The following is a 26,141-nucleotide window of genomic DNA, read 5'->3' as shown; positions in this document are numbered from 1 at the left end:
TTGTTTTTGATTTTTGATCTGAGAAGGTGAACCTCTTCTTGATTGTTGGTCTTTTCAAATGTTGACATGTGACTTTTGCTCTGCAGTCGATGGTCCGAGAGCTGCAGGACGAGGAGGGCTCCCTCCCATCTCTGCTGCCCAAGGGTCATCACAGCAGGGGAGGTGTGTCTCTGCTCAGTTACTTGTCCAACCCCCCACATGGCCCTCAAACCCCCCGCAAACTAAGGTAGGCAGTGGACAGGCGGTCTTTCCAGGACCTCTTTGTTTTCCTTTACCTAAAGGAGTCTTGTCAGACGAAACTGTTAACAGAATCCAGCCCGCCACACATGTTGCATTGAATACCACAGACATAACTGTGCATGAGCGTGCTAACGTGCTATTAGCTGTTCGGATGAGTCAATGCTGTTTAAATAAACGGCATGGGCCTAATTATTTGATTTTATTTACCTTAATTAGGGCAGTTTCAGCAGCTGCTTCAGCCTAAATATGCCAGAGTTAGCACAGGAGCTAATTTTCATACGTTGTCCTAAGGCAGGATAAAAGGTTCAACAATTACATTTACAACACAATACAAAAACACAATATTAATGGTAAAAACATTCATAAAGGTTATTTACAATTAAAAGCAATTCCAAAAAACCAACAATAAGAACAATAACATCAATGTCTGCAGGACTGGTTTGTTTTCAGCCATTGTTTAGGAGCTGTTTGGAAGGTAGGATAGTTTTCACAGTTTCTAATGTGTGGTGGCAGCATATTCCATGACTGTGTACCTCTGATTGACACCACTGTTTGGCTGAATTTAGTCCTGTGCCTTTGAACATTACAGTCCCCTTGAGTTAAGACCTGGGGGGTATTCCAGGAAGCACGTTTAAACTATCCTGACTTTAACCCTGAACTCTGGCTGAAATCCACCTGAACTTGCTTACTCTGGGTATGCCGGTTCCAAAAGACCGGATTTGAGTTGGCGTAATTACGCTCAACTTGGTAACCCTGGGTTAATGCGCATGCACGTCAAGTACATAAAGACATTCTCAATGGATTGCCGATTTCCGGAGTCACCATGGAAACACGTGGAGAGAAAAAGAGAGCGCTATACTTCAGTGAGACGGAGTCTGAGATTTTATTGACGGCGTATGAAGATTATATGCCCATCAAAAAAAGTTTGCATCAGCAAAAGAAAGAGTTTCTGCTTGGAGAAAAAGAAAGTAAACGCAAGAGTTTCTGATCTTATTTTCATTGTGACGCATATATATATAACTTATCCAACTTAAATTAATTCAATTGGTAACAAGTAATTGAGTTAAATTTATTCAACCTAATTTCTTACGTCTGTCTAACTCAATATTTTTTTACAACTCAAATTTACATATTTATCTAACTAAACGTCAAATGATTCCAATTCAATTAAAGTTCTTCCATCTTAATTAATTGTAATTCTTGAACTCTCATATGTCTAAATTTGAGCCTGCAGATATTCTCATTATTGTAACAATAAAATGAATGATGCAAAGTGCATTTGAATCATTTATCCATATACCAAAGCTCTGAATTAAACATTATACTATATGTCAGTAGGCATGATATATAAACTCATCATCCTCTCCCTCCGTCTCACTCATTGTGCAGAAAGAATTAAATATAACAGGACAAATAACTAGACAAAACACAGTAAAAACAGCTAAACAACTAAACACATTTGGTCAAAAACCCACACTTAAACCCAAATCCGTCCAGACAAGCAAAGGGAATGGTATCCCACAATTCCTTGCGGTGCCAAACTAACAGCAGCACCAAAGTTACACCTACTTACTTGAATTAATTTAAATGAAAGTAAAATTAATGTCTGATAATTACTTGTTTATTTTTAAGCTGACTCAACCAAAAATAATTGATTTATCTTAACTGAAGCAAATAATTGAGTTAGATCAACAATGTAAAAAGTTTATACCAACATCCATATGTGGTCTTATCACCCTCTGACGGTGGAAAAAGTATTATCTGAGCTTCTTCATCCACTAAATCATCTTCAAATGGACACGCCATGCTGCTTCACCTCTGTGAAAACAAACTAACCTTCGAATAAAACTTCTCCAGACCAGGTTATGTTCAGAGCATGAGTTGCTGTAGCAACTTGACCTACCCTGAAACATACCTCCATCTTTGGAACCAAAAGCTGAGGTTATCTGCTTCCTTTGCCTCAAACTTACCGTGGTAACTCACACAACCTGCTTTCTGAAATACCCCCCTGGTGCCTATTCCAGTATTTGTTTTTTTACATATAAAATCTAATAAGGGGGAGGGGCCAGCCCATTCAAAACTTTAAAAATGAGACAACCATCCATATACATTTTATAACTTTCCAAATCCATTATGCCATTGGTTAGAATGTCTCAGTAATGATATTACAGAGGCTTTTTGTCTAGAACTTTCAGGGTTCTCTCAAACAAAGACTTGAGGGGTTTCAAAGTGCTTTCATTTGTCTGGGACCATGTAGTAAGACAAAAAGTTATATGACTAAGATAATTGAATGCATATAAACCTTTGCTGCCTCAGTAGTCAGAGAAGACATTCTTTGCTTAAAAATTGACAGATTAAATTTGAGAATATTGGATATACTACTATGACTCTATTCAAGTACTGTAGATTTGTCCAAACAGTTTTTCGAAGATTTTTTTGAATTCATCACTTTTTGTGTAAGAATCACCCACAAAGACACACACCCCTACACTTTAATCTAGATTTTATTTTCCCCTTAACCCTTGTGCTATCTTAGATGACCCCACCCTTACATTGACGTGTTCTCCCTACCATGACAAAGGTGGATAAAGGTGGAAAGATTTCATGTAATCCATGGACACCAGTGAAGATCACAAATCATTGAAGAAAAAAGGTTCAGAGCACTGTCTAGTGGGTCTAGATGACCCAACTCCCAATGTTAAAGGGCCTAGGATAGCACAAGGGTTAAACCTTCATTTAGTCCTGCAGGATCATCCTATTTAATGAACTTCAAAGATGCCACAACGTCTAATCAGCCAAGTTGACCTCAAACACCAAAGCATATTTATATCCTCCTGACAACCGAGGAAAAAAAGTGTCTTCCAATTCTTGTTTTTGTGTGATTTCCTATCTATTTGGGCCTAAAAAAAACACCTTACAATTTTAATTTTTTTTAATGTTTTTTATTTTAATTTCCCAACATGTCCATTGTAAAGGACAACGGGACGACATTTCTGAAAATAGAACTCAATTAGGAAAATCAGAAAAAGGAGCAGATTAAATCTTTAGAGTGATATTCACCCAAAAAACATTAAATTTTGTTCTAAAGAAATACATTTCTATGTCACTCTTTTGTTACTTGTTGGAACATCTGCTACGGACAAAGATTGACCAGTAAATTGAGAGCTTTGCTTATTGGCCAAGCTCTCTCCTCACCACAACGGACCGGAACAGCAACCACATAACTACGGACACTGCTCCGATCTGCCTGTCAATCTCACGCTCCTGTCTTCCCCCACTCATGGAAAAGACCCCAAGATATTTAAACTTTTCCACCTGGGGCAGGGACACTCTGCCCACAGAGAGATGGCAAACTATCTTTCTTTGGTCAAGAACCATGGCCTCAGATTTAGCGGTGCTGACCCTCATCCCAGCTGCTTGCTTCACACTCGGCCGCAAACTACCCCAATGCATGCTGGAGGTCCCAGCTTAACCCTTGTGCTATCCTAAGCACTTTAATGTTGGGAGTTGGGTCATCTAGACCCATTAGACAGTGCTCTGAACCTTTTTTCCTTCAATGATTTGTGATCTTCACTGGTCTTCACCCTTTGTCATGGTAGGGAGAACACTTCAATGTAAGGGTGGGGTCATCCAAGATAGCACAAGGGTTAATGAAGCCAACAGGACAACATCATCTGCATAGAGCAGAGATGAAATCCTGTGGTCCCCAAACCAGACCCCCAAAGGCACCTGCCTGTGCCCTAGAAATTCTGTCCATAAAAATTATGAACAGAACTATGATAAAGAGCATCACCAGAGTCCAACATGCACCAGGAACAGGTTTGACTTACTGCCGGCTATGCGAACCAAGCTCTTGCTCCGGTCATGCAGAGACCGGACAGCCCTCAGTAAGGCTCCCCGGACACCATAATCCCAAAGCACCCTCCACAGGATACGGGGGACGCTGTCAAATGCTTTCTCCAAATCCACAAAACACATATGGACTGAATGAGCGAAGTCCCGCAATCCCTCCAGCACCCTAAAGAGGGTGTAGAGCTGGTCCACTGTTACACGACCAGGAATGGAACCTAACTGTTGTTCCTGGATCTGAGGTTCGACTATATATCAGCTGCATACTACTAACTATATAATAACCAAATTACACCAAAAAATGGACAAAAACTGTAAACATAACAGCAAAATACACTTTAGGCCTGCACAAGTCTGTTCTATTCTATTCTATTCAATGTGTACTTATGACCGATGATGTCTGCCCACATCATCATTCTGGGAAAGTGAAAGTTTCTCACTTAGCTGCAGACTTTTTGGGACAAAAATGAAATGTTCAACATCAACATTTCGTTCTTAACATAACATAACCCCCTCCCATGTAACCTGGACTCTCAGCCTCTCATCCAGCAACACTGAACCCACCGGTCTGGCAGGCAGTAGCCCTCACCTGCTCCTGGGAGATGGAACGGAGCTGAAGATGACCGAGGGGGTGGGCAGTAAGGAGGGGGAGGAGCATCAAACCACCTCACCTGTTACTTCACAGAGGTGAGAACATACATTGTGTGTTTTTACACGATGTATATTTTTCCCATAACAGCTGAGCTCATGTGGGAGGAATTGGAAGACAATCCTTTCCACCTTAAGCAGGAGTAATAACAGACATTAGATCCATTCTAAATGAGCAGTGCTTCCTGTTCGTTTGCTGGTTTCCTATCAGCCACAGTTCAAAAGGTCTCGCTCCGAAAATCTTTTATCTTTTGTCAAAGCATTCCCAGTGGTCTTTTCGTTATGATGATGCAGTTTTTACCCAAAATCTAAAAAACCCGTGTTGACAGGAAGAAGTTCATTCAGAATAAACCTCTGAGTTGTGGGCAGGACTGCTGGCGCGGAGGGAGTTTGCGCTAATTTCCCATCATCCCTTTGTCTACATGCTCTCCCACTAGCTTGCAGCCCCTCACATTATCAATCTAACATTACCAGTGCAAATAAAATGGCGAGCAATATCAGAGTTATCCAAGTTTAGATCCAGATTGCAGTTCAGACGAGGACAAACAAAGACGAACATGGATCTGTTTGTCTGCAAGTGGACGCATCAGAATGGGGCGGAACAGGGAGCTCGTAACAATTCCAACCCTTTCTAAATGAGATTTTTTATCTGCTTCTGATTCACCATGATTTGAATAAGAGCATAGTCAGAAATACAGTTTTATTCTGAATTTCTTTTATTTTTATAAATGTCCTCTATCATGAGAAAATGCTTCAAGAACATGTTATAAACACTAAAAACCCAATTTTCATTGGAGGGGGCTATGTGGAAACTTCTTTGAAGGGCAAAGCACAGCTGCTCCCTTCAGCTTATTGAAGGAAATAACAGCCTCTTCCCTTCAGCGGCAACACTCCAGACCTCCTGAGGAAAGGTGGAGGAGGAGGGGGAGCCGACCCCGAGAGGACGACACTGCATCAGGAAACCCAGCAGGTGACAATGAAACTGCGGCTTCCATCTACTTCCCATTTCAACCTAAATGGGTTCCTCAGCCTTCATCCTGCATGCCTCTCATCTTCCCACATTTAAACCAGGAGTCCTTAGCTTGTCAGGTCTACTCTTTGCCATGCACCCACCCTTCAGCTTCAGCGGCATCAGGGACCCCAGGCAGGCTGGCTGTGGGCAGGGTCCAGCGCAGGGCTCAGGCTCTGAGGCTGGGAGTCCTGATAAGAGAGCTGGAGAAGAGCATGCAGAGCCAAAGCTGCTCTGATAAGGAGCTGAAAGCACTGGACCACCAGATACTGCACCTGGCAACCATCCTGAAGGTACCTGCACATTTGTACTGCAGGACAGACAAGACTGTGGGAAAATCTGCCTGATTTTGCTGTCTTCCAGAACGACCTCTCTCTGCTCAGAAGCTCTTCATCAGAAGAGACTCTAGCTGTGGAGGAGGTTCTGGGAAACTTTGACTTTCTGTCCGACGATTTCAATGAAGATGGCAGCACCTCCTGTGTGGGCAGTCTGAGGCTAAAAGACAGCGGGTGAGCGCATAGGCAGTAAACAGCCAAACGTCGACACATCTTCAAAAACAACAAATGTCTCCCCTTTCTGGAATGTTCTCCATCAGCTTCGGCTCCTCCCAGCATACACCTTTGAGGAGTCTGGGCCTCCTTTCTCAGGACAGCTCATTTGCCTCGGACGAAGAGCCGGCTGTGGCTCCTCTGACATGTGGGGACTGGGGTCTGGATCAGGCTCTGGAGACACACCTAGATATCTGCTGCATCCTCCTGCAGGTAGCTGTCATGATGTTCCTCATCCTTTGACATCATTTTTGGTGGGTCTTGAGGCTCACATGAAGCCTCTGAAGTGGGCTTTTATGAGATGTATTTCCTCTGATGTTCCTGCTGCTTCTCCAGTGACCATGATGCTCCTCTGATGGTTTTTCCACACACAGATGATGGAAACAACCGACTTCAGCCTGTCTCGCAGAGAGCTGCTGGAGGAGATGGCCCACCAAGCGGAGGTCCTGGATCGAGTCAGCCGTCTGCTGCTGGAGAAGAGCGGAAACATCACTACAGGGGACAGTGAGTGGACGAAGACAAACTGTCATGCGAGGGGGAATGGTTAGAATGAAGGACCTGTCGTCTGTGCTTCTGCAGTCCTTCCTGAGGCTCAGAGACGGAGGGATGTGCTGCTGTTCTGGGAGGACTGTGTGAGTGACAGCAGCTCTCAGTTCTGCTGCCCGGCGGACAACTTCTCCAGGACTTTGAAGAAACGGTACTCGCACAAGGTGAAGGCCAGGCAGCCCGGCCAATCAGAGAGAGGTACGCTCTTCACCGAAGCTCTGAGTGACATCAAAGCTTTAGTGACTCCAACTTTAATCTCCAGAAACGTTTCTGAAGACTTTGGTTTACAAACTTTGGCCTTTGAGCTACTTGAAAAAAGAAGTTGTGGGGTTGGAAGTTGTCTGGAATCTTTTGCTCTGATTGTTTCAAGCATGTTTTCATTTAACCCTTGTGCTATCCTAGGCACTTTACCATTGGGGGTTGGGTCATCTAGACCCACTAGACAGTGCGCTGAACCTTTTTCTTCAATGATTTGTGATCTTCACTGGTGTCCATGGATTACATGAAATCTTTCCACCTCTTTCCACCTTTGTCATGGTAGGGAGAACACGTCAATGTAAGGGTGGGGTCATCTAAGGTAGCACAAGGGTTAGACTAACATGCAGCCAAAGTGAGCAGCTACTTGTGTCCGACCAGCCCCTTCCTCTACTTTTGTTGTTATTTGACAGTTGAAGGTCAGGTTTTTGGTGTTTGTGGGCCCCCTGGCCCCTCATCAGCCACAGAGGCACTGAGGGATCACAGCTCCACATCTTCAGATGGCTGCTGTTGTTACTGCTTCTTGTTGTGTTTTGTTGAACTGTTTTCAGGAAAATGTGCATTGTAGCAAACAGCAGGAGGTTTGATGGAAACAATTCTGAACTGGTGCAGTGTTCTGAAGGTTCTCACCTCCACCCCCCACCCCCACCCTACACACAGTGTTCTCGCAGCTCCTGCAGCAGGTCCAGGCGCCCTGCCGGGTGGTGGCCGGCTGTCGGCCTGTCTGCAGCCCAGACAGAGTCAGCCTCTTCCAGCTGGGGGTGTATCTGCGGCGCTGGTCAGTCCAGGACCTGGGGGAGCACATCTCCCGCCTCTCCAGAGAAGGTATAGAGCTCATCACAGACAACACATGAGGATTTTTGCTCAGTTTTACTTCAGTGTTCCCCTAACCGTAGAATGCGGAGGCTGAGAGGTGCAAGACACGTTTACATTTAAGATACAACAACAACAAATCCCAAATGAATAAATACTGAAACACAACACCAAATCACAGAACAGTTGAGGGATAAAGCTGTGGGTTTTGCAGTCTACTAACTTTTTACTACGGTGGCCGAGAGGTGGAAGACACGTTTACGTTCAAGATTCAACAAATCGCAGTACAAATGAACAAATACTAAAACACAACAGCAAATCACAAAACACAACACCAAATCACGGAACCACATTACAGATTCCTGAAACACAACAGAAAAACCAGGTGCAAATTACCAAAAACCGAATCACAACACAGTCTTACATGGTTTCTCAAAAGGACAAGCTCCAACAAAAATGGGCAGATCATTATGTTCTGCCTCTCCTGGAGAGAGTTTAAGTTTGGCCACCAGGTGGAGTGCTTCTTAACCATTATTAACACCAGTCTGTCTACAGGTGTGGTACCTGCAAGTTTCAAACATGCTGTTGTTAAACCCCTGATTAAAAGACAGAACCTCGACAACTCAGACTTAGCAAACTTCTGCCCCATCTCTCGGTTACCCTTTCTCTCAAAAATCCTGGAGAAGGTGGTTTGGCTGCAGTTGAACTCCTTACTTGATAAGAACCATGTCCTGGAGAGGTGCTAGTCTGGTTTTAAAACCAAGCATAGCGATGTCTTTCAGGAAGCTGACGATGGGATCAATGTTATCTTTCTTTTGCTGCACTTGTCGGCAGCATTTGACACTGGACCTCAATCTCCTACTGTCCAGGTTGGAAGGTCTGGCTGGGGTTTGCGGTACTGCACTCGACTGGCTTTATTTGGCAGACAGGACTATGTGTGTGAGCATGTCTGGATCCTATTCTTTAACTGGTCCACTGTTGTTTGGGGTTCCCCATGGCGCTATCTGGGTTCCATCCTGAGAAAACAGGGAGTTTCCTTCCATTGCTATGCTGACTATAGATCTATTTACCAACAAAGAAAGGTTGCTCCATTACAGCACTACTGTTTGGTTTTCAAGACATCAAAGACTGGATGGCCCTAAGCTTTTTAAGTTTAAATGACAAAAAACGGAAGTGATGGTGTTTGCTCCAAGTAGCTCCTGTGACCCCTCCTCAGTGGAGTTTGGTCCCTTGGTTCCACTTTAAAAACAATCTGTATCAAACCTGGGGTTTAAAATGAACAGTGATTGACGGTATAATCAGCTCAGTGGTAAAATCCAGCTTCTTTTCGTTTAGGCTGTTGGTGAAAGTGAAACCATTTTTACCAAAATGTCATTTTGAGACAGTAATCCATGCTTCCATTACATCTCAGCCAGTCGTCCATCTCAGGTCTCCAACTGGTCCAAAATGCTGCTGCGCGGGTTCTGGTTGGAGTGCCAAAGAGAGACCACGTCACCCCCAATCCTAGCCAACTTTTCTTTATTTTTAAATCTTTCAACAATTGTGCATCGCCGTACCTCTTTGAGCTTCTCTGTTCTTACACCTGAACACAGTGCTTGAGATCAGCTGGTCAGCTTCTCCTACAGATACCAAGATCCAAGAGGAAGCGTGGGGAAGAATGAGCATTTTCAGTCTGTGCACCGAAGCTGTGGAACGAACTACCACTGAGCATTTGGCAGGCATCTTCCCTATCCATTTTTAACCCTTGTGCTATCCTAGGCACTTTAACATTGGGAGTTGGGTCATCTAGACCCAGTAGACAGTGCTCTGAACCTTTTTTCTTCAATGATTTGTGATCTTCACTGGTGTCCATGGATTACATGAAATCTTTCCACCTTTATCCACCTTTGTCATGGTAGGGAGAACACGTCAATGTAAGGGTGGGGTCATCTAAGATAGCACAAGGGTTAAAAATGGTCTTAAACCTCATTTTTATGGCCAGGCCTTTGACACAGCATGAAATTCTGCTCTGCTGGTGTGTTTTATTGCTTTGTTTTGATTTTATTTGGTGTTTTTACATTTTTATGTCAATTATTTATACTTTTTATCTTTAACTGTTTGAACCTTTTAGCTGTATTTTCTTCTTTTAGCTTTTAATGTACGGCGTCTTGTTTGACTAAGGTCATTTTAAGGCGCCATATAAATTAATTTAAAACTTCAATGTTGGCATCTTTATACATGTTTTATGATCAGTATGAAACAGATCCACTATCATGCTTCATGCCAAATAATTTTCAGTTGAAATGATGGGCAAATATAATCATCCGATCAGCGATGTGCCATAGTACCTACCTTGTCTGGTTTCTCATGTTTTGTTTCTTAACAGTTTAGTTTGATTTCTGGTAATTACTATTGTTTTCTTACGACGGAGTATTAGGGCCACCAAAAAAAAATAAAAAATTAGAGCCACCAAAAAAAATAATAGTAAAATTACGAGATTTCATCTCGTAAATTTAGGAGATAAAAACTCGTAAATTTAGGAGAAAAAAAGTCGTAATTTTAGGAGATTACAGTGGAAGTGAGCATGCAGAGCAGCAGGTGAACGCCGTGCAGCCGCAGAGCAGACCGACTAAACTTTGTTGAACAGGTGAGCTGAATGTTTATTGATAACGTTCCAAATGTCTGGAAGGTCATTTGTTTGATTTACGATTCATTAAAGTTTTATTTATTGATGGTTGGTTTGCAGGATCTCTGCAGCCCGATGAAGCCGTCGTCGGTGTCCCTGCAGCTGTTCGCTTGAATCCTTTCTTCCTTCACCAAAGACAAGACTCTACGTCTGTGGGACGCTTCCGTCACACAAAAGGAGGAGCACTTTTTTTTTTGGCATTTTCAACGTTCCAAAGCTAATATAAAACACTATTTTCATTCCTCTTTATTGTTTTATGCTGAAACGGGACATTTCATCTGCAGGAGGGGGCGTTTGTAACACTGTTTACTTCCGCATTGGTGTTCGGATGACAGGTTCATGACGTAATGAGACACATGAACTTCAGAAAATGTGAATGAAAAGGAAAATAAAGGCTGCAGCGATTGTCTACACCCAAACGTGTCTCTGAGCTCCTTATTTTATATATTAAACTCCGCTTTACTGACACTGAACCCCGGAAAGACTGCTACACGGAAAATAATCTGATTTTGACTCGCCAAAAGGTTCAGAATCTCTTTGTTTTAAACCTATAATGATCCGGAAATGAAGCTTCACAAAAGGCTCCACATACTTCATCTTCAAGCTAGGTTCCGATAAACGGACAACTTCGGTGTTTTTTCCTTAATCTACGACTTTTTTCTCGTAAATTTATGAGATTTTAAGTCGTAAATTTATGAGATAAAAAGTCGTAAATTTACGAGTTTTTATCTCCTAAATTTACGAGATAAAATCTCGTAATTTTACTTTTTTTTTTTTTGTTGGCTCTAATTTTTTTTTTTTTTTTTGGTGGCCCTAATACTCCGTCGTATTTTCTAGACTCTTTTTATTTTGCTTCATTTTTTTTAGTCTTCCTTTTTCCTTTCTCTGAGTTTTGACCCAAAATTTGGTAGGAATTGCATTCTGTTTTCTAAAATGTAATGTTTTTTTGTTTTGCATTTTCAACGGTCGTGATCTCTATGATGATTTAGCTTTCATTGATTTATTTAGTGAGATTCGCTCTTCAGGGCCACCGTCAAAAACGCTAAAAACATCATTTTCATGGGAACGGGTCTTTAAAAGAGAACAAACTCTTTGGATCTGTCTGGAGCTGAACTAAATCTGCTGGCTCTGGTTTGCAGCACCGTTAAGCACCGTTAAGACATAAAGTACCGGCTGAATGACATATAGTCCAGAGCTCACCTGTGTTGTTATTGTTTCAGAATACTTCTTGTCTGCACTCCTTGGCCCCAAAAGAAGGCGCGCTTTGACTAAACTGCAACGGCGGAGCATTGCAGAGCTCCTCCCACTGGGATCCACCCTACAGACTCTTGCTGCCTTGCAGATCGACGCCAATCCCAAAGTTTGCAAAGCTGCCAGCAGCTACATCTGCAGAGCTGCAACATGCAAGAGCTTCAGGAGCAAAGTAACCAAGCACGCACAAAGACAGGCTTCCATCATCGTGATCACACTGAGACGCAGAGATCCAACGCCCACACACTGTTTAACCCTTGTGCTTGTGCTAAGATCACAAATCATTGAAGAAATACGTTTCAGCGCACTGTCTAGTGGGTCCAGATGACCCAACTCCCAATGGTATAGTGCCTAGGATAGCACAAGGGTTAAAGAAATACGTCAGTTTTCTGTTGATTCTGAGCTGACATGAGAGCAGACTCACAATCAGCATAGATTTGTAGATAATTTGCTGTAGTGCCACAGCTGTGTGTGAAAGCTGCTTCAGTAAGAAGAGCTTTATCCTTCAAGAGAGAAATAAGAACAGAAAATAGGCAGAGAGGGAATCTGATGTTTTTTACTGATTTAGTGCAAAGAACATTTCTAATTTCTAAAACTGAGAGCTCACATAGTAAAGTAACAGTCACACAACCACCACCAGTGTATATCAAGCATAATGGAAAAGTCCAGTCCAGCTCCCAGTTGTAACCAGACAGCTCCTTCTCTGTGTGTTCTGCTGCAGGCTGTGTTCTTCTACACGGAGAACCTGAAGAGCTCTGATGTTCACATCCAACAGGCTTCCTGTCTGGCACTGAAGTGCCTTCAGGTGAGCAGCAATTACCACCAGACATAAAGACGAGCAGGTTTCAAACCCACCCGCATCACTGTTGCTGTGTGTGTCAGGCAACAGAGAGCGTGGACTACATAGCAGATTTATGGAGGTCGGCCAGTGAAGATCTTCGATGTGCAGCCAGAGAAACCGTCGTCTCCTTTGGTACAGGAACTCTGCTCTTAACTCACTCAGGCTGTTCTGTTATTGAGAAACAGAGTTTTTCTTTGGTTTCTTCTTCAGGTAAAAAGGGCCACAAGGTCTTTGAGAAGATGGACCAGCTGTTTGTTGAGATGGAAGAGGAGGCTTTCCAGAACCAGGAGACTGAGGTCACTATTCTATAGGAAACGTGTAGAGATTCTTCAGGAATCCCATGATGGTACCACCACCGAGCACTGATGAATCTTCACACTCGGATGATGATGTTACAAAGTGAGCTGAGAATCTATTGGATTTTGATTATGCTGTTCAGTTTCAGCAAATGTTTGAAGGACGATTTCTTGACCAGCTGTGGAATTATTTTGTACAACTTTTGGTTTTGCTAAATAAAGAAATGACGAATATATTGTGAAAAAACAAAGAATGTGTGAAGATGCCCTCAAACTACACAAAACATCATCTCTGAATGAGTTTGAAACAGTGGATCAGCATTGTCCAGTTCAAAATGAACCCTGGCTTCTCATTCAGTAGTTTTATGTCCAACTGAACGTCATGGAACTCCTCTGATGTTTATTATTCTTTTTCATACGAACAGCAAGTTTCTGCTGAACTCGTTTCCTTTCCTTTCCTTTGGGTCATTTCTTTGGGATTTCTGCAGAAGCTGATATTTTGAGATCATACTTGAAGATCCTGATGAAGACAAAAAAACCAACATGATTTTAAGTTTACTTTTACAATGTCAAAATCCTTCTTTGTTCTCAATCTGTATTGTTTTTGGAGGTTTTTATTAGGGATGTCCCAATCTGATCACATGATCGGAAATCGGTCCCGATCACGTGGTTGATGACTCGATTGAGATCGGATGTTGTATCATTGTTTATCTTCTGATTCCACATAATTATTCTTTTAGTTTCACAAATCACTGAGTGTAATGTTTTGCAAATCTGTGGCTGTTTTGCACCTTGGAGTAGAATTTTAGTTAAGTTAGATGAGCTAATTTTTCTCTAAAATCCCTCCTTCATGTGGACACCCCTGAGGTTTCCTATTTTTTTTCCTGTTTTTTAAGGAGTTTTTCCTTACCGACAAGGAGGGTCTAAGGGCAGGGATACCCAGTTTAGCTTAGTGTGTTTAACCCTTGTGCTGTCCTATGACCCCACCCTTACATTGACGTGTTCTCCCTACCATGACAAAGGTGGATAAAGGTGGAAAGATTTCATGGAATCCATGGACACCAGTGAAGATCACAAATCATTGAAGAAAAAAGGTTCAGAGCACTGTCTAGTGGGTCTAAATGACCCAACTCCCAACGTTAAAGTGCCTAGGATAGAACAAGGACTACACAATTACCGGTATGGAGCCCATTGAGACAACCGTTGTTGTAATATTGGGCTATGTAAATGAAATGGAATTTAATTAAATGACCTTTAACATGTAAAATCAACTTTTATAGCTTTTTATTGTATTATACTGTTCATTCCTCACCAAAAACAAGTGACAAAAATAAGTAGAGGATTTTGATTCACTCACGTATTTGTGAGTATCTCTCTAAAAACAGCCCCTCCCAATCCATGAAAACGAGCAGGTCCTGCCATTATGACGTCACAGTCTAAGGAACAACCCTTTCCAGGAAGAGTCTGCGGTGCCAGCTCCGCCCCCAGGCCAACCCACACACACCCACTTTCTCAGCCGGGCTAGCGGTGATCACCTGAACTCTTTTTTTTCTTTCTTTTCTATGCACATCCATCAATGCAAAAGTTCAGATGTTTGTTTTTGTGGGAAAAACACGCTGCTGAGGTCGGCTCTACGATGACATCATGAAATGGGCGGTACCCACACGGGGGGGGGGTGAAAGGCGGAGCCTTAGATCAAGTCGTCTTACTTCTGCGTAGGAGAATGAGCAGCAAAAATAACTTATTTCATTAAAAAATGGTTCTTTAGTGTTTCAAAGGCCATATATGATCATATATAGTGATAGCTTACTCTGAAAAGGTTAAGAATAGCATCATATCTGCACATCTTCTAAAAATAGAAGTGTTTTTTACCCATGTTGTCATCTTCATACAAGGCTAATTTGAAAAAAGGTTCTGCACGGATGGAATCTGAGGTTCTAAATGAAAAGTTAGTTCTTGAAGTTGGACTTTAGCGTAAAATGTCCAATGTTCAGAGATGAAGAGTGGCAAAGCAGAGGTGACAGAGCTTCATTATAAGCACACACTGAAGTCTGTGCACAGAGAGGAAAGCTTTATTTAAATTAAAATCAAAGCAGTGAGTGTGTTCAGCACAGGAAACACACACACACTTTCAATAGGGACAAACTAACATCTCTGACAGCTACAACTGAACGTTTTACAGCACTGGAACAGAGATGGATCAGCAGTAAACACAAAAGAATTTAGATTATTTCAGCATTTTGTTGAAATTCGTTAAAAATCAACCTGAACTTGACGTCTGGAAGGGAAAAAAAACTCAAACCACACAAAAACCCCCATAAAAAATAAATCCTTCTACAACATAGGAGAGGAGGAAGCCGCCGCTGCTGCTGCTGGGAAAAAAACCCCGATTTTTAGGAACAACTTCTGCGCAGAATGTGGCTGATTGTCCCGTGTTCTGGTTGTGCAGAGGGACTTCTTGCTCCAGCGTGGTTCTGCAGGTTCGGGGCAGAACATTCTTCAGGGAGGAAACTTCGACAGATCTGCTTTTTTATTCAGATGCTGGGGTGAAAATGTTTGCTTCCCTTTGCATTTTGAGATGCTGTTTATTCCTTTTCCCCTCCAGGGCCCACACCTTTCACTCCTTTACCTCAGCACATTTGTGGGCGGAGTTCTCTTCCTTTGCACACAACCTCAGCACGAGTTTTCACCTCTTTACTGTGTGGCAGTATTCTACAGGAAACCCTTTTCAATGTCTTGTTACCCTCCGCACCTCTGCACCCCTGTACATTGTTCTCTTCCTCTTCTAAGTCCCCACAATAGCTGGATTGAGGGCAGCGTCTGGCAGTGCAGCATCCTGGCAGTGGTACAGGAAGCAGTTGCCCCAGCAGCTGTAGCAGATGAGGAAAAGGGCAGCCAGGAAGACCAAGGCACAGATGGTGCAGGGTTTCCTTTCCAGCAGGAAGCTGAGCAAGTAGAAGCCCATAAACATGGAGTGATTGAACCACAGAGCTGGGTTCAGCGGCTTGGGGATGAGCAGCACAGGGAGCAGCCACTGTAGACAATACATTGTCCGTGTTGAGTTGGGACAGAGACTGTCCGGTGCAGTGCAGCCCTGAGCAGGTGACGTCCACGGACAGGTTTATCCAACAGAGCTGGGGTGATGGAGGAAGAGCTCGGAGCTGCCTGATAGAGTCAGGTCATCCCTGGAGACAGACAGCAGGAGGAAGAGAGGCCCATCAAGGTCCCAACCAAAACATCCTTTAGTCTACATGCAGAACATTTCCATTTTCTATGAAAACACATCATAATCAAACTTGTCAGGGTTGTTGGAAACTGCTTCTAACCTCACACTGAACAGAACCAACAGAACACATTTCATTTCACTCCTCTGATTTTCCAGCTTCAGTCTATTTGGGGTCTACACAGGATTGACATCATGAGATTTGACACTAAACCCACATCAAGCAGCTGGAAGAGGTCTGGCTTCTCACATGACACCATCATGCCTGAGGAGCCTTTAAACAGCTGAGCGTGTCAACTGAACCCAGGGCGCACGTGTCCGTCAGCGTGACTGAGACGGTTCAGAGGTGGAGAACACCCCATAGTACAAGTCTTCCTCCAAATCCATCTACCTTCTTAGGTTTAGATCACTAACAGCGTTTTTCATAACTGTGTTGAAATAAATACAAATCCCATAGATTCAGTTCCCTTTACCCAAACAGCAGAAAACAATTCAATCAGTTCTATAGAATGGGATGCAGTGTCTGTCTATCTGAAGGGCTTTGTTCCACGCCCACTAGGGCTGCACGATATGAGGAAAACTCGCGATATGCGATATTGGTGATTAATATTGCGATAACGATATCATTTGCGGTATATCAACAGATATCAAACCAACCAAAAACATAATTTCCATTTCAATGCAACAGTATAAAAATTACACTCCAAATGACCCTTGTCGACATAGGAGGCAAACATCAAACATAAAAGGGCTCATTTGATTGATCAACAGCGTAAACGGGTCCTTCCGATTGGTTAAATGCATAAAGGGATTTATTTCATTTATTCAATATTTCAAGCTGCCGTGAGTTTGTTTTAGCACATTTAACCCTTGTGCTATCTTAGATGACCCCCCCCTAACATTGACGTGTTCTCCCTACCATGACAAAGGTGGATAAAGGTGGAAAGTAGGGCTGCAGCTATCGATTCTTTTTGTAATCGATTAATCTAGCACTTAATCGATCGATTAATCGGGTAATCAGATAAAACGATTTGTGTGTGTTTTTGAACAACTAAAACAAATAATGCATAACAAAAATGATGTGGTTGTAAAATGAACAAGCATTTGATTTTAAAGATCCGCTCTGATGCAAATGTTACTTTTGGTGTTTTTAAGTTGGTCTTGAGAAGTGGCGGAGCAAGAACATTTTGTATGGGGGGGGACAGAAGACTTTGAAAGGGTGGCACAACACCAAAATGGAAGGCCATTAAAAATAAAAGAATCAGAAAAACATATTTGATCATTATCATTGTTTATATTTCGTGTAAAAAATAAGCTTTTGTTATTTTTGCAATGCTTAAAGAAGCCTCGCGGTCCGCCGAAAGGCGAGCTACCGCCTGTCCCAGCCCCTGCTTCTCGGCGCCCCCTCCGCGGCCCGCGCTGGTCGCCGCGGAGGGGCGCGATAATGTCGCAATAATGATAAATTTGCGGTATATTGTGCAGGCCTAACGCCCACAATCACACGTTCAAAGCATCATGCTGGAATTCTGGAAACGTCTGAACTTCAGCTGCTGCAGTCAATCTGACAGTGAGAAATGCTGTTACATCATACAAGGAAGGATGTTGTTATTAGTCTGTACCACAGGCCTAGTTGATGACTTCCCAGAGCAAACATTTTTGCAAGAGGTTGACCTGAAAACTTCCTTGTATGGACCTGATAGGCTAAGCTAAGCTTCAGAGCAAGTGTTGGCGTGCAGCTCAGATGAACCTCATCCTTCTATGTGATCTACTAGATCCATTAAACTAAAATATTCTAATTTCATATCAAGTCAAAAGATCAGAATTTTGTGTCCCTGATCCAATTCCAAGTCATTTGATTTTGATACCAAACCCATCTTTTATCATTTAACACTTTAACAGAAACTTCTGTGAAGTAGCTTCAACAATCAAGGAAAAATAGAGCAACTATTAACGAGATACAAAGTTTAACTATAAACTAATAAAAAATGGGTGATAAGTAGTAATGTGAGACTTGGGCCCCTTGTGGCTACATAGTTAGGCAGTCGCATGAAGGGTATTGCCCAAAGACCCACACTGGATGAAGCTCATCGCACCCCCAGGGAATCAAACTCTGATTTCCCATACGCTAGTCCAACACGCGGCCAACTGACCCATGATGTAATTTTCAACATAAAATGTTTTTCAGAATCAGATAATGAATAAAAGAAATTATATTAAGTTATGTATTTGTTCTGAGCAACTGATCCAAAGGAAAATGTCCTCAGTGTAAAAGTCCAGGAAAACGCATCATTCAGGATATTGTACAAGTTCAGAACATCCACATCCCAACTTCTGGACTGATACACAGACATCGTCAGGATCAGGAGCAGATAAAACCCAGCAGCTCAGGTTTGTGACGAAGCAACTGCTATGGGTGGGACAAAGTCGCTCTGTCCAGCTCCATTCTGATGCGTTCACTTTCAGAAAACTTTGTTTTCCTCGTCTGAGCTAGAATCCGGATCTAAACTGTACCGCTGGATAGCTCTGATATGGATTGCCATTTTGTAACACTGCCTATGTTAGTTTGGGGTAGTGAGCGACTGTAAGCTAGCGGGAGAATGTTAGGTTATCAAGGGGTTACTTGTTGTGTGCCAACACCCCAGCCCACAACACAGACGTGGATTTCTGATGAACTCCTGCCGCCCAGCAGAAACTATGTCCTAGAAAGACAGGGTTTTGATTTGGGCTAAAAACAGCATCATTGTAAATAAAAAGAAGTATGGGAACGATTTTGAAGATAGGTCAACATAGTTGGAGTTGGAACGTTGGCAAACTAAGTGAACTTTTAACACAGACTGTTGGCGTTAACGGCAGTAACAGGAATTTCCTCGCAATTCAGTTTCAGTCGTAGCTCAGTGACGTCTTTATTCTTAATTTCTGTCCGATGCCAGGACCTGTGTGCTCACCGTCCTGCGGTTTAAGGCCAAGGCTGCGGAAGTCACGTAAACACTAAATACGGAGACGAAACAACGACGTGCATTGCAGCTAACGGGCTAGCTTAGCTTTAACAACATTTTTTTCGACCGCATAATAAAACTAAGTACGCGGGGCGGTACGGGATGAGTTACAAACAACATTTTGATCAAATAAAAATATTATTAGACAAACCTGACATATGAAGAGCTCATTCTTAACAAAAACCAAAAACCAACATCAGATCTGACAGCAGCCGACTGCGCACTAAGCTGCTAACCCCAAACTAGCCTACAGGACCCCCAGCGTAAAGCAGAGCAAGACGCTTAGGTGTCTAAGATGTGCCTGATCATATCTATCCTTTTTTTTTTTTTTTTTACTTTATTATTCAAAACAAATAGAACAAATGTGCATGACAAGAGCAATAGTCATAACAATAAGAATGCCAGGGGATGGTACATGTATTACAAAATAAATATTACAAAACAGCATGCATTGAAAATGTTCAAAGACAGACAGTTTTCATAAATACGTATGGCTTTTTTGTTTAAGCTATTAGAAAAAGTGTGCAAATAAGATTCTAATTCTTTAATTATTACAGGGAAAAATAGTTGTGAAGCAGAAAATTTTGATTTGTGAATATGAAACTTACTAAATATTATAATTAGATTAATTGCCAATTTTATGTTTGATTTTATTTTATTTTAGTGTAGGCCAAATATGGCATCCCAGCAGATATCGTTTCTGACAGGGGCCCTCAATTCCCATGTCTGGAAAGCCTTTTGTTATGCTCTGGGGGCCACGGTCAGTTTGTCCTCCGGTTACCAACCCCAGACTAATGGTCAAGCTGAGCGAGCAAATCAAGACCTAGAGGCTGCTCTTCGTTGCTTAGCAGCCCAGAATCCATCAGATTGGGCTAACTTCTTAGTCTGGATACAATATGCCCACAATTCCCACATTTCCTCTGCTACTGGGGTCTCACCTTTTGAAGCTTCGTTGGGTTATTTTCCTCCTCTATTCCCCACTCAGGAGCTAGACCTAGCCGTTCCGTCTGTTCAGCACCATCTCCAGCGCTGCCAGCATGTCTGGAACCAGACTAGAGAGGCACTGCTACGCACTAAGGAGGCCAACTGCAGAATCGCCAACCATCACAGGGTGGCGGGCCCCTCGTATCAGGTCGGTCAAAAGGTGTGGCTCTCGTCTAAAAACATCCTTCTACAGGCCTCGTCTCGTAAACTGGCACCTAGATTCATTGGCCCCTACGTCATTGACCGCATCCTCAACCCCTCCTGTGTCCGTCTACGTCTGCCTGCTGCACTCAAGGTACATCCCACGTTCCACATCTCTCACATTAACCCTGTTCTGGACAGCCTTTTGTGCCCGCCTTCCACTTCCCCACCACCCGCCCGTATCATTGATGGGTCTCCGGCGTTCACTGCCTCTCGTATCCTGTATATCTGTCGCCGTGGCTGTGGTCATCAGTACCTGGTGGATTGGGAGGGGTACGGTCCTTAGGAACGTTCATGGGTTTCCCGTTCCCTCATCCTCGACCCTTCCCTCATCCGCGACTTCTTCCGTGATCATCCGGATCGTCGCCCTGGACCGCCAGGAGGCGGTCGTTGAGGGGGGGGTACTGTCATGGTGGCCTGTCAGACTCCTCCCCCTCCAGCTCTGCTGCTCATCTCCCTCAGCTGTGACTACTCTACTCATCAGCCACCTGCTACTTAAGGAGACCCTGCTTCATCATCCTTCGCCAGTCCGTTAACCCTGATGGTGCCTAGTCTCCTGAAGCTCTACGTCTGGCCCCTTTGTCTCTGTACAAAACTAACCTTATCTTGTCTTCTGCACTCAGGTTACATTCTCACGCTACGAGAGTCACCTGAGTTCACCATCTCGAGCAGCAGCAGCCTCAGCCTACCACCGCCGACATCTTCTGCCACTGTGAGCCACAGCCTCTGTGCTCACCTAGACCACAGCCACGCCACGCGTCCACTGAGCCGTCCGCTCTTCAAGACCACCTGCCTCGCCACGCAAGTTCTGAGCGTCCACGCTCCTCAAGACCACCAAGCCATGCCAGGGTTCAAGAATCCTACCCACGAACTTTGTCTCGCTCCCTGCTCTGGAAGTTCCAGATCTCCAATCAAGAGCCACAGCCTCGATTACCCACAACGCCATCAACAACCGCAAGAAACATTAAAAAAATAAAACCTCTTACTTACCTCTTTACTTACCTGCCTCTGCCTTCTGGGTTTTCAGCATCTGGGTCCTCCCTCCGCGTTCTAGTCATGACACAAAGTGCTCATAGTTGAGAAAATTACCTCCATTATTCAAAATATGAAGCACAGACCAAATTTTCTTCTTACCATAAAAATAGTGGTTTGATTACATGTAATATGCACCTGTTAATCCAGAAAGTTATGGAGTGTTGTAGCAAATTGTGAATGTGAACCTCTTTCCAATAATTATTTCTGAAAATGTCATAATATAACTGGTAATTTGTTAATATTGAAACTTGCCTTGAGAAGAAATTCCAGCCTTTAAGACAATCAAAATCAACCAATTCTAGTCCTTCATCCTGGATTTGCAGGTTTTCAGTATTTTTTCATTTGTACCGAGATTGTTTTTAGTGCGTCATGATTTGTTAGTTTGTACTGGGATTTGTTGTCGGTTGTATCTTAAATGTAAACGTATCTTGCACCTCTCGCCTACCGTAGTTGTTGGTGCCAGACGGACTGGTTAGAGGATTTCAGAAACTGCTGATCTCTGATGCCAGAGGTTAGAGCAGAATGGCCAGACTGGTTCCAGCTGATAGTAAGGTATGAGGAACTCAAAGAACCACTGATTACAACCGATGTCTGCAGAAAAGCATCTCTGAATGCACAACATGTCCAACCTGGAGACAGATGGACAACAGCAGCAGACCGGGTGTGTCTCTAACTGAGACACTTTTTTAACAGGAGCTAGAAAAAGACACCTCAATGCAAATGCATTGTGTTGTGAATTATTGCCAGACTAAATAAATGAGACATAAAACAGGCCGCTCAAAATATAAAGTATTTATGTCTGAATGCAGGAATTTTATCAATTCTATTAAGTGACACAAAGTTCAGAATAGCTGATTTCTGTCGTGAGTTTTCCAAAACTAGACCATTTTTTCTGCATGACACAAAGAAGTATAAAATGCATAAAAGATCTTTGCTTTTACTTCATGTTTTTGCAAAATATTTCAAAACAAATTCTATCAAAATGAAAGCTTTATATTGAAATCAAAATATTGAAGTTCTTTTTTCTTCTGACGTTACTGAGATGTTTAGTCCAGGTCCATGATAAGATGTTCTACAGTAATAATGAAAAATGTCTGGTTCTGGTTTGTTTGTGATGGCTGTTTCTCAAGATGGACAACAGAAACTGGTCCAAGGTTTTAATAGCAAGCAAAAATGAAAGATCCAGAAGAATTAATCAGTGTAGCATTCGATTGGCTGCAGTGCTGATTGGTTGAGAAGTTTTGTGTCTGCAGATCTGTGTGTGAACTCACAGGCTAAATACATTTCCATGTTTATGCTGTTCTGAGGACATACATTTTCTCTGAGGACAGGAAATGTTTTTTTTTGCAAGCATTTGAGACATTTTTCACAGCAGTTCATATTTCTTACATAAAAAACACAAAGAAAATTCTGCACTTTTTTATATGAGCATTGTTCTGTGATGGACAGGCAAACCCCGCCTTTGCCCTTCAGTGGCTGGGTTGGCCCCAGCAACCCCATGACCCAGAACAGAACAAGGTTTTATAACTGCAACATACTTCTGAAAGGCCTGTAACTCCATATATCGGTTCTTTGTGCACATCTAAGAGGCTTGTTTCAGCTTTGCCTTGGGTTCATACAAGCAAATAGTTAAAGAGTAGAAGGTAATTTCTAATTATCAATAGAAAGGTCTCTCAGTCTCCAAGAGTGTAAAGGAAATTCAAAGTTGTAGAAGTCACGGTTTTAGTTTCTTTACTTTAGTGTCTTGGTTCTCTGTTGTTCTGTCTTGGTTTAAGTTCACTTCCTGTTTTATTTTGTAGATTTTCCGGTTGTGGGGTTGTTGTTATTTCTAGTTTTACTTTGGTCCCTATCTGTCCTGGGGGGTATTCCAGAAAGCAGGTTATGCCACGGTAAGTTTGAGGCTAAGGAAGTTGATAACCTCAGCTTTCGGTTCCAAAAATGGAGGTATGTTTCAGGGTAGGTCAAGTTGCCATAGCAACTCATGCCCTGAACATAAGCTGGTCTGGAGCAGGTTTAGTTGAAGGTTAGTTTGTTTTCAGAGAGGTGAAGCAGCATGGCCACGTTTTTTGTGTTCACACCCAGGCGATTTTTGCTGACGATGAGCCGAGCGAACATGCAATTTCCTTCCCTGACATTAGATGGCGCTTAATGTAAAACAGAAATACTCCTGTACACAAGGTGGGGCTGCGCAACTTTACGCTTCTTAAAGTCGCTTTTCACTCAGAAGAAGAGAGCAAGTACTTACGCGCTTGTCAGAATCATACAAAGAAAACATGAATATTTCAAGAACCAGTAGCTCCAACTGGTGCTTGGTTCGGGGATATTTTAGAATGTCCGTCATTATTTCTTTGCGGCTGTGTAGATGCAACTCGGCATCTATCTTCTTCGCTGGTATGTGTGCTCAGCAAGGCAGTTTTGTGTTTGAGCGCCCCCAAGTTGTGTTTTACTGTAACTTCAGAGGCTCCAGACACATGTGCAAAAGCGCCATTCTCATTGGTCGAATAGATTTCGACGCGACGCGTCAAACCAAAAAAACGAACCCGAGGCGTTTTTTAAAAAGTGACGCTTTGACCCGTGGCGTTTTTTCGCGTCGGTGTGCACACTCACATTGGTGCCCTTTGTTTAGTCACGAGGCGTTTAACGTTGGCGAAAATCGCGGGCGAAATTCGTCCCGGTGTGAACAGGCCTTAATCATTTCTTAATACACATTCATTCACAGAGGCCAATGGATCTTAAATAAAATTAATTTCACTTTAAAAAATATTGGTTTATTCAATTTTGTACAGACTGAATATTTTAAATCTGACACTGTAGCAATCCTGATAGTAAATTCAAGAGGGGCTACAGAAAAAAATGAAACATCTTCCTAAAATGTAAACATCCAAACGATGACAAAATTACACTAAATTAAACTTGCAAACATTTGTGAACATAAGAGTTTGGAGTTAACCTCCTTTCTCTCCTGAAACTTCACAAGACCCTTCAATATCAGGATTAAAATCCTGTGCAGAAACACATTTACTGTCATTCAAGTGTGCAAAACACAATTATTATTATCATTCATTATTATAAGAATCTTTTCCTGGTTTCTTCCTGAATTTTGTGGCAACACCTGCCTTCTTCCTGACCTTTGATGGAGCGCCATCAGTGACCAAAATTACTTCATGTGACCAGTTCACTTCAACATCGTCCAGCACAGTAACTAGAGAGCTGACTATGTCATCAGTTGTTGTTGTGTCCATCAATTCAAGAAACTCCACTGTGACGTCTCTTCATCACCTCTAATAAATATGCAAAGCTGTACATATCTGTGATGTTGGTGCTTTCATCAATAGTGACTGAAAATACAATAAATGACTGGATTCCTTCATATGGCTGCCCATGTTTCCTCAGAGATGTTGGATCTGATCGTAATTCGTGACAGACTCATGTTTAAGGTCGACTGCTTTTTGGAAACAAGACTTCTGCAGCCTTCAGCATTTTTCAATAAGTTCACCATCAGAAAATGATTTGGATGTTTGCTCCAACTTGTCTGCAATAAGGTAGCTATGTGTCACTGCTCCATCACTGACATCACAGCTGCAGTAAATCCCGATGGTTATTTATCGGTCCAGCTAATAGTTGGTAAATCTTTTTTTTCTTAACTGCAAATGGTGAAACTTTTCTTTGTGGAGAGTCTCATAGTGGTGCTGAATGTTATATTCTTGGAGAACCTGTTGATGACGTACCAAGCATGCAGGTTTGCATTCTGCTCCGTGAACCAATAAAACCCTTTCCATTTTCCTGGAAAGCTTAGCACTTCAATTCAACCTTTTTTTTCTTTTTGACAAGATTTTGGTCATTAGGGTGTCACTACTGATCATCCTTCAGTAATGAAGCTCACAGGGAACCAAACTACTGCCTACCCAGACACAGAGCTGTTAGGTTTTTTTTTTTTGGCAAATGCAGAGTGATGTTGTTTCAACTGTTAAGCTTTTCCTTTGCTCCCCCTAGTGGCGGAATTGCGCATTTCGGTTATTTCTTTAAAAAATCATAACTCGCCGAAGGAATGGACTAGAAACGTGCTTTATTTTTTAAACATTCTTGGGATTTTTACTCTTCATGTGTGGGCCAGACTAAACCACTTGGCGGGCCGTATCCGGCCATATCCGGCTCACCAAGTGGTTTAGGGCCGTATGTTTGACACCCCTGATTTAGTGGATGAAGAAGCTCAGATAATACTTTTTCCACCGTGAGAGGGTGATAAGACCACGTATGGATGTTGGAAAGATAAACTTTTTACATTGATCTAACTTAATTATTTGCTTCAGTTAAGATACTTTTTTTTTAGTAAAGTCACCTTAAAAATAAACTCGTAGTTATCGGACAGTTACTTTACTTTCATTCAAATTAATTCAATCAAGTAGGTGTAACTTTGGTGCTGCTGTTAGATCGGCACCCCAACTTAATTGTTGGATACCATTCTCTTTGCCTGTCTTGACGGATTTGGGTTTAAGTGTGGGTTTTTGACCAAATGTGTTTAGTTGTTTTACAGTGTTTTGCCGAGTTATTTTGTCCTACTATGCTTAAGTCTCTGCACCATGAGTGAGAGGGAGGGAGAGGATGATAAATTTATATAGCACCCCTACTCTCAAATACTAAAATAACAATTGGTATAAGAAAATAGGCAAGACGTGTGTGTTGTTTCTTTCTTTTTATTGTCATAAAAATGAGTATATCTGCAGGCTCAAACTTAGACATA

At 42.4% G+C, this 26,141-nt stretch overlaps 2 protein-coding genes and 1 long non-coding RNA gene across 11 annotated transcripts in view; 1 reads left to right on the top strand and 2 right to left on the bottom strand.

Annotated features, from left to right (window-relative positions):
• Nucleotides 1-14,232, top strand: part of ripor3 (RIPOR family member 3) — a 50,556-nt gene extending 36,324 nt beyond the window's left edge. For 7 of the 9 annotated variants that reach the window (XM_078947980.1, XM_078947981.1, XM_078947979.1 and 4 more), the window contains 13 exons: nucleotides 87-226; nucleotides 4,627-4,776; nucleotides 5,620-5,707; nucleotides 5,809-6,039; nucleotides 6,110-6,255; nucleotides 6,342-6,507; nucleotides 6,669-6,798; nucleotides 6,874-7,038; nucleotides 7,756-7,920; nucleotides 11,794-11,996; nucleotides 12,546-12,629; nucleotides 12,707-12,797; nucleotides 12,876-14,232. In XM_078947980.1, the coding sequence (XP_078804106.1) occupies nucleotides 87-226; nucleotides 4,627-4,776; nucleotides 5,620-5,707; nucleotides 5,809-6,039; nucleotides 6,110-6,255; nucleotides 6,342-6,507; nucleotides 6,669-6,798; nucleotides 6,874-7,038; nucleotides 7,756-7,920; nucleotides 11,794-11,996; nucleotides 12,546-12,629; nucleotides 12,707-12,797; nucleotides 12,876-12,976 (1,860 nt within the window). In that variant the 3' untranslated portion in view covers nucleotides 12,977-14,232. Of the gene's footprint in view, nucleotides 1-86; nucleotides 227-4,626; nucleotides 4,777-5,619; nucleotides 5,708-5,808; nucleotides 6,040-6,109; nucleotides 6,256-6,341; nucleotides 6,508-6,668; nucleotides 6,799-6,873; nucleotides 7,039-7,755; nucleotides 7,921-10,633; nucleotides 10,993-11,793; nucleotides 11,997-12,545; nucleotides 12,630-12,706; nucleotides 12,798-12,875 lie in introns of those variants that run through there. The other 2 variants (XM_078947978.1, XM_078947983.1) reach the window with 2 other exon arrangements.
• LOC144992291 (uncharacterized) lies at nucleotides 7,951-11,907 on the bottom strand. The gene is made up of 3 exons (XR_013656160.1): nucleotides 11,774-11,907; nucleotides 9,465-9,527; nucleotides 7,951-9,371 (listed from the first exon to the last, which is right to left on the bottom strand). It is a non-coding gene; the product is annotated as an uncharacterized LOC144992291 (long non-coding RNA).
• Nucleotides 14,233-15,017: 785 nt separating the features above from the next.
• On the bottom strand, nucleotides 15,018-19,488 carry blcap (bladder cancer associated protein). The gene is made up of 2 exons (XM_020703100.3): nucleotides 19,332-19,488; nucleotides 15,018-16,146 (listed from the first exon to the last, which is right to left on the bottom strand). The coding sequence occupies exon 2, from the start codon at nucleotides 16,008-16,010 to the stop codon at nucleotides 15,747-15,749; it is 264 nt and encodes an 87-aa protein (XP_020558759.1). The 5' UTR covers nucleotides 16,011-16,146; nucleotides 19,332-19,488; the 3' UTR covers nucleotides 15,018-15,746.
• Between the last annotated feature and the right edge of the window lie 6,653 nt (nucleotides 19,489-26,141).

This window comes from Oryzias latipes, chromosome 5, assembly GCF_053564925.1.
Source record: "Oryzias latipes strain Hd-rR chromosome 5, Olatipes_Hd-rR_3.1".
Lineage (NCBI taxonomy): Eukaryota > Metazoa > Chordata > Actinopteri > Beloniformes > Adrianichthyidae > Oryzias > Oryzias latipes.
The sequence above is the reverse complement of the archived record's forward strand: the minus strand, read 5'-3'. Positions and strand labels throughout refer to the sequence as shown.

Bases quoted from the DNA above. Each gene is read 5' to 3' on its own strand.
- blcap (XM_020703100.3), bottom strand. From the start codon at position 16,010: ATGTATTGTCTACAGTGGCTGCTCCCTGTGCTGCTCATCCCCAAGCCG.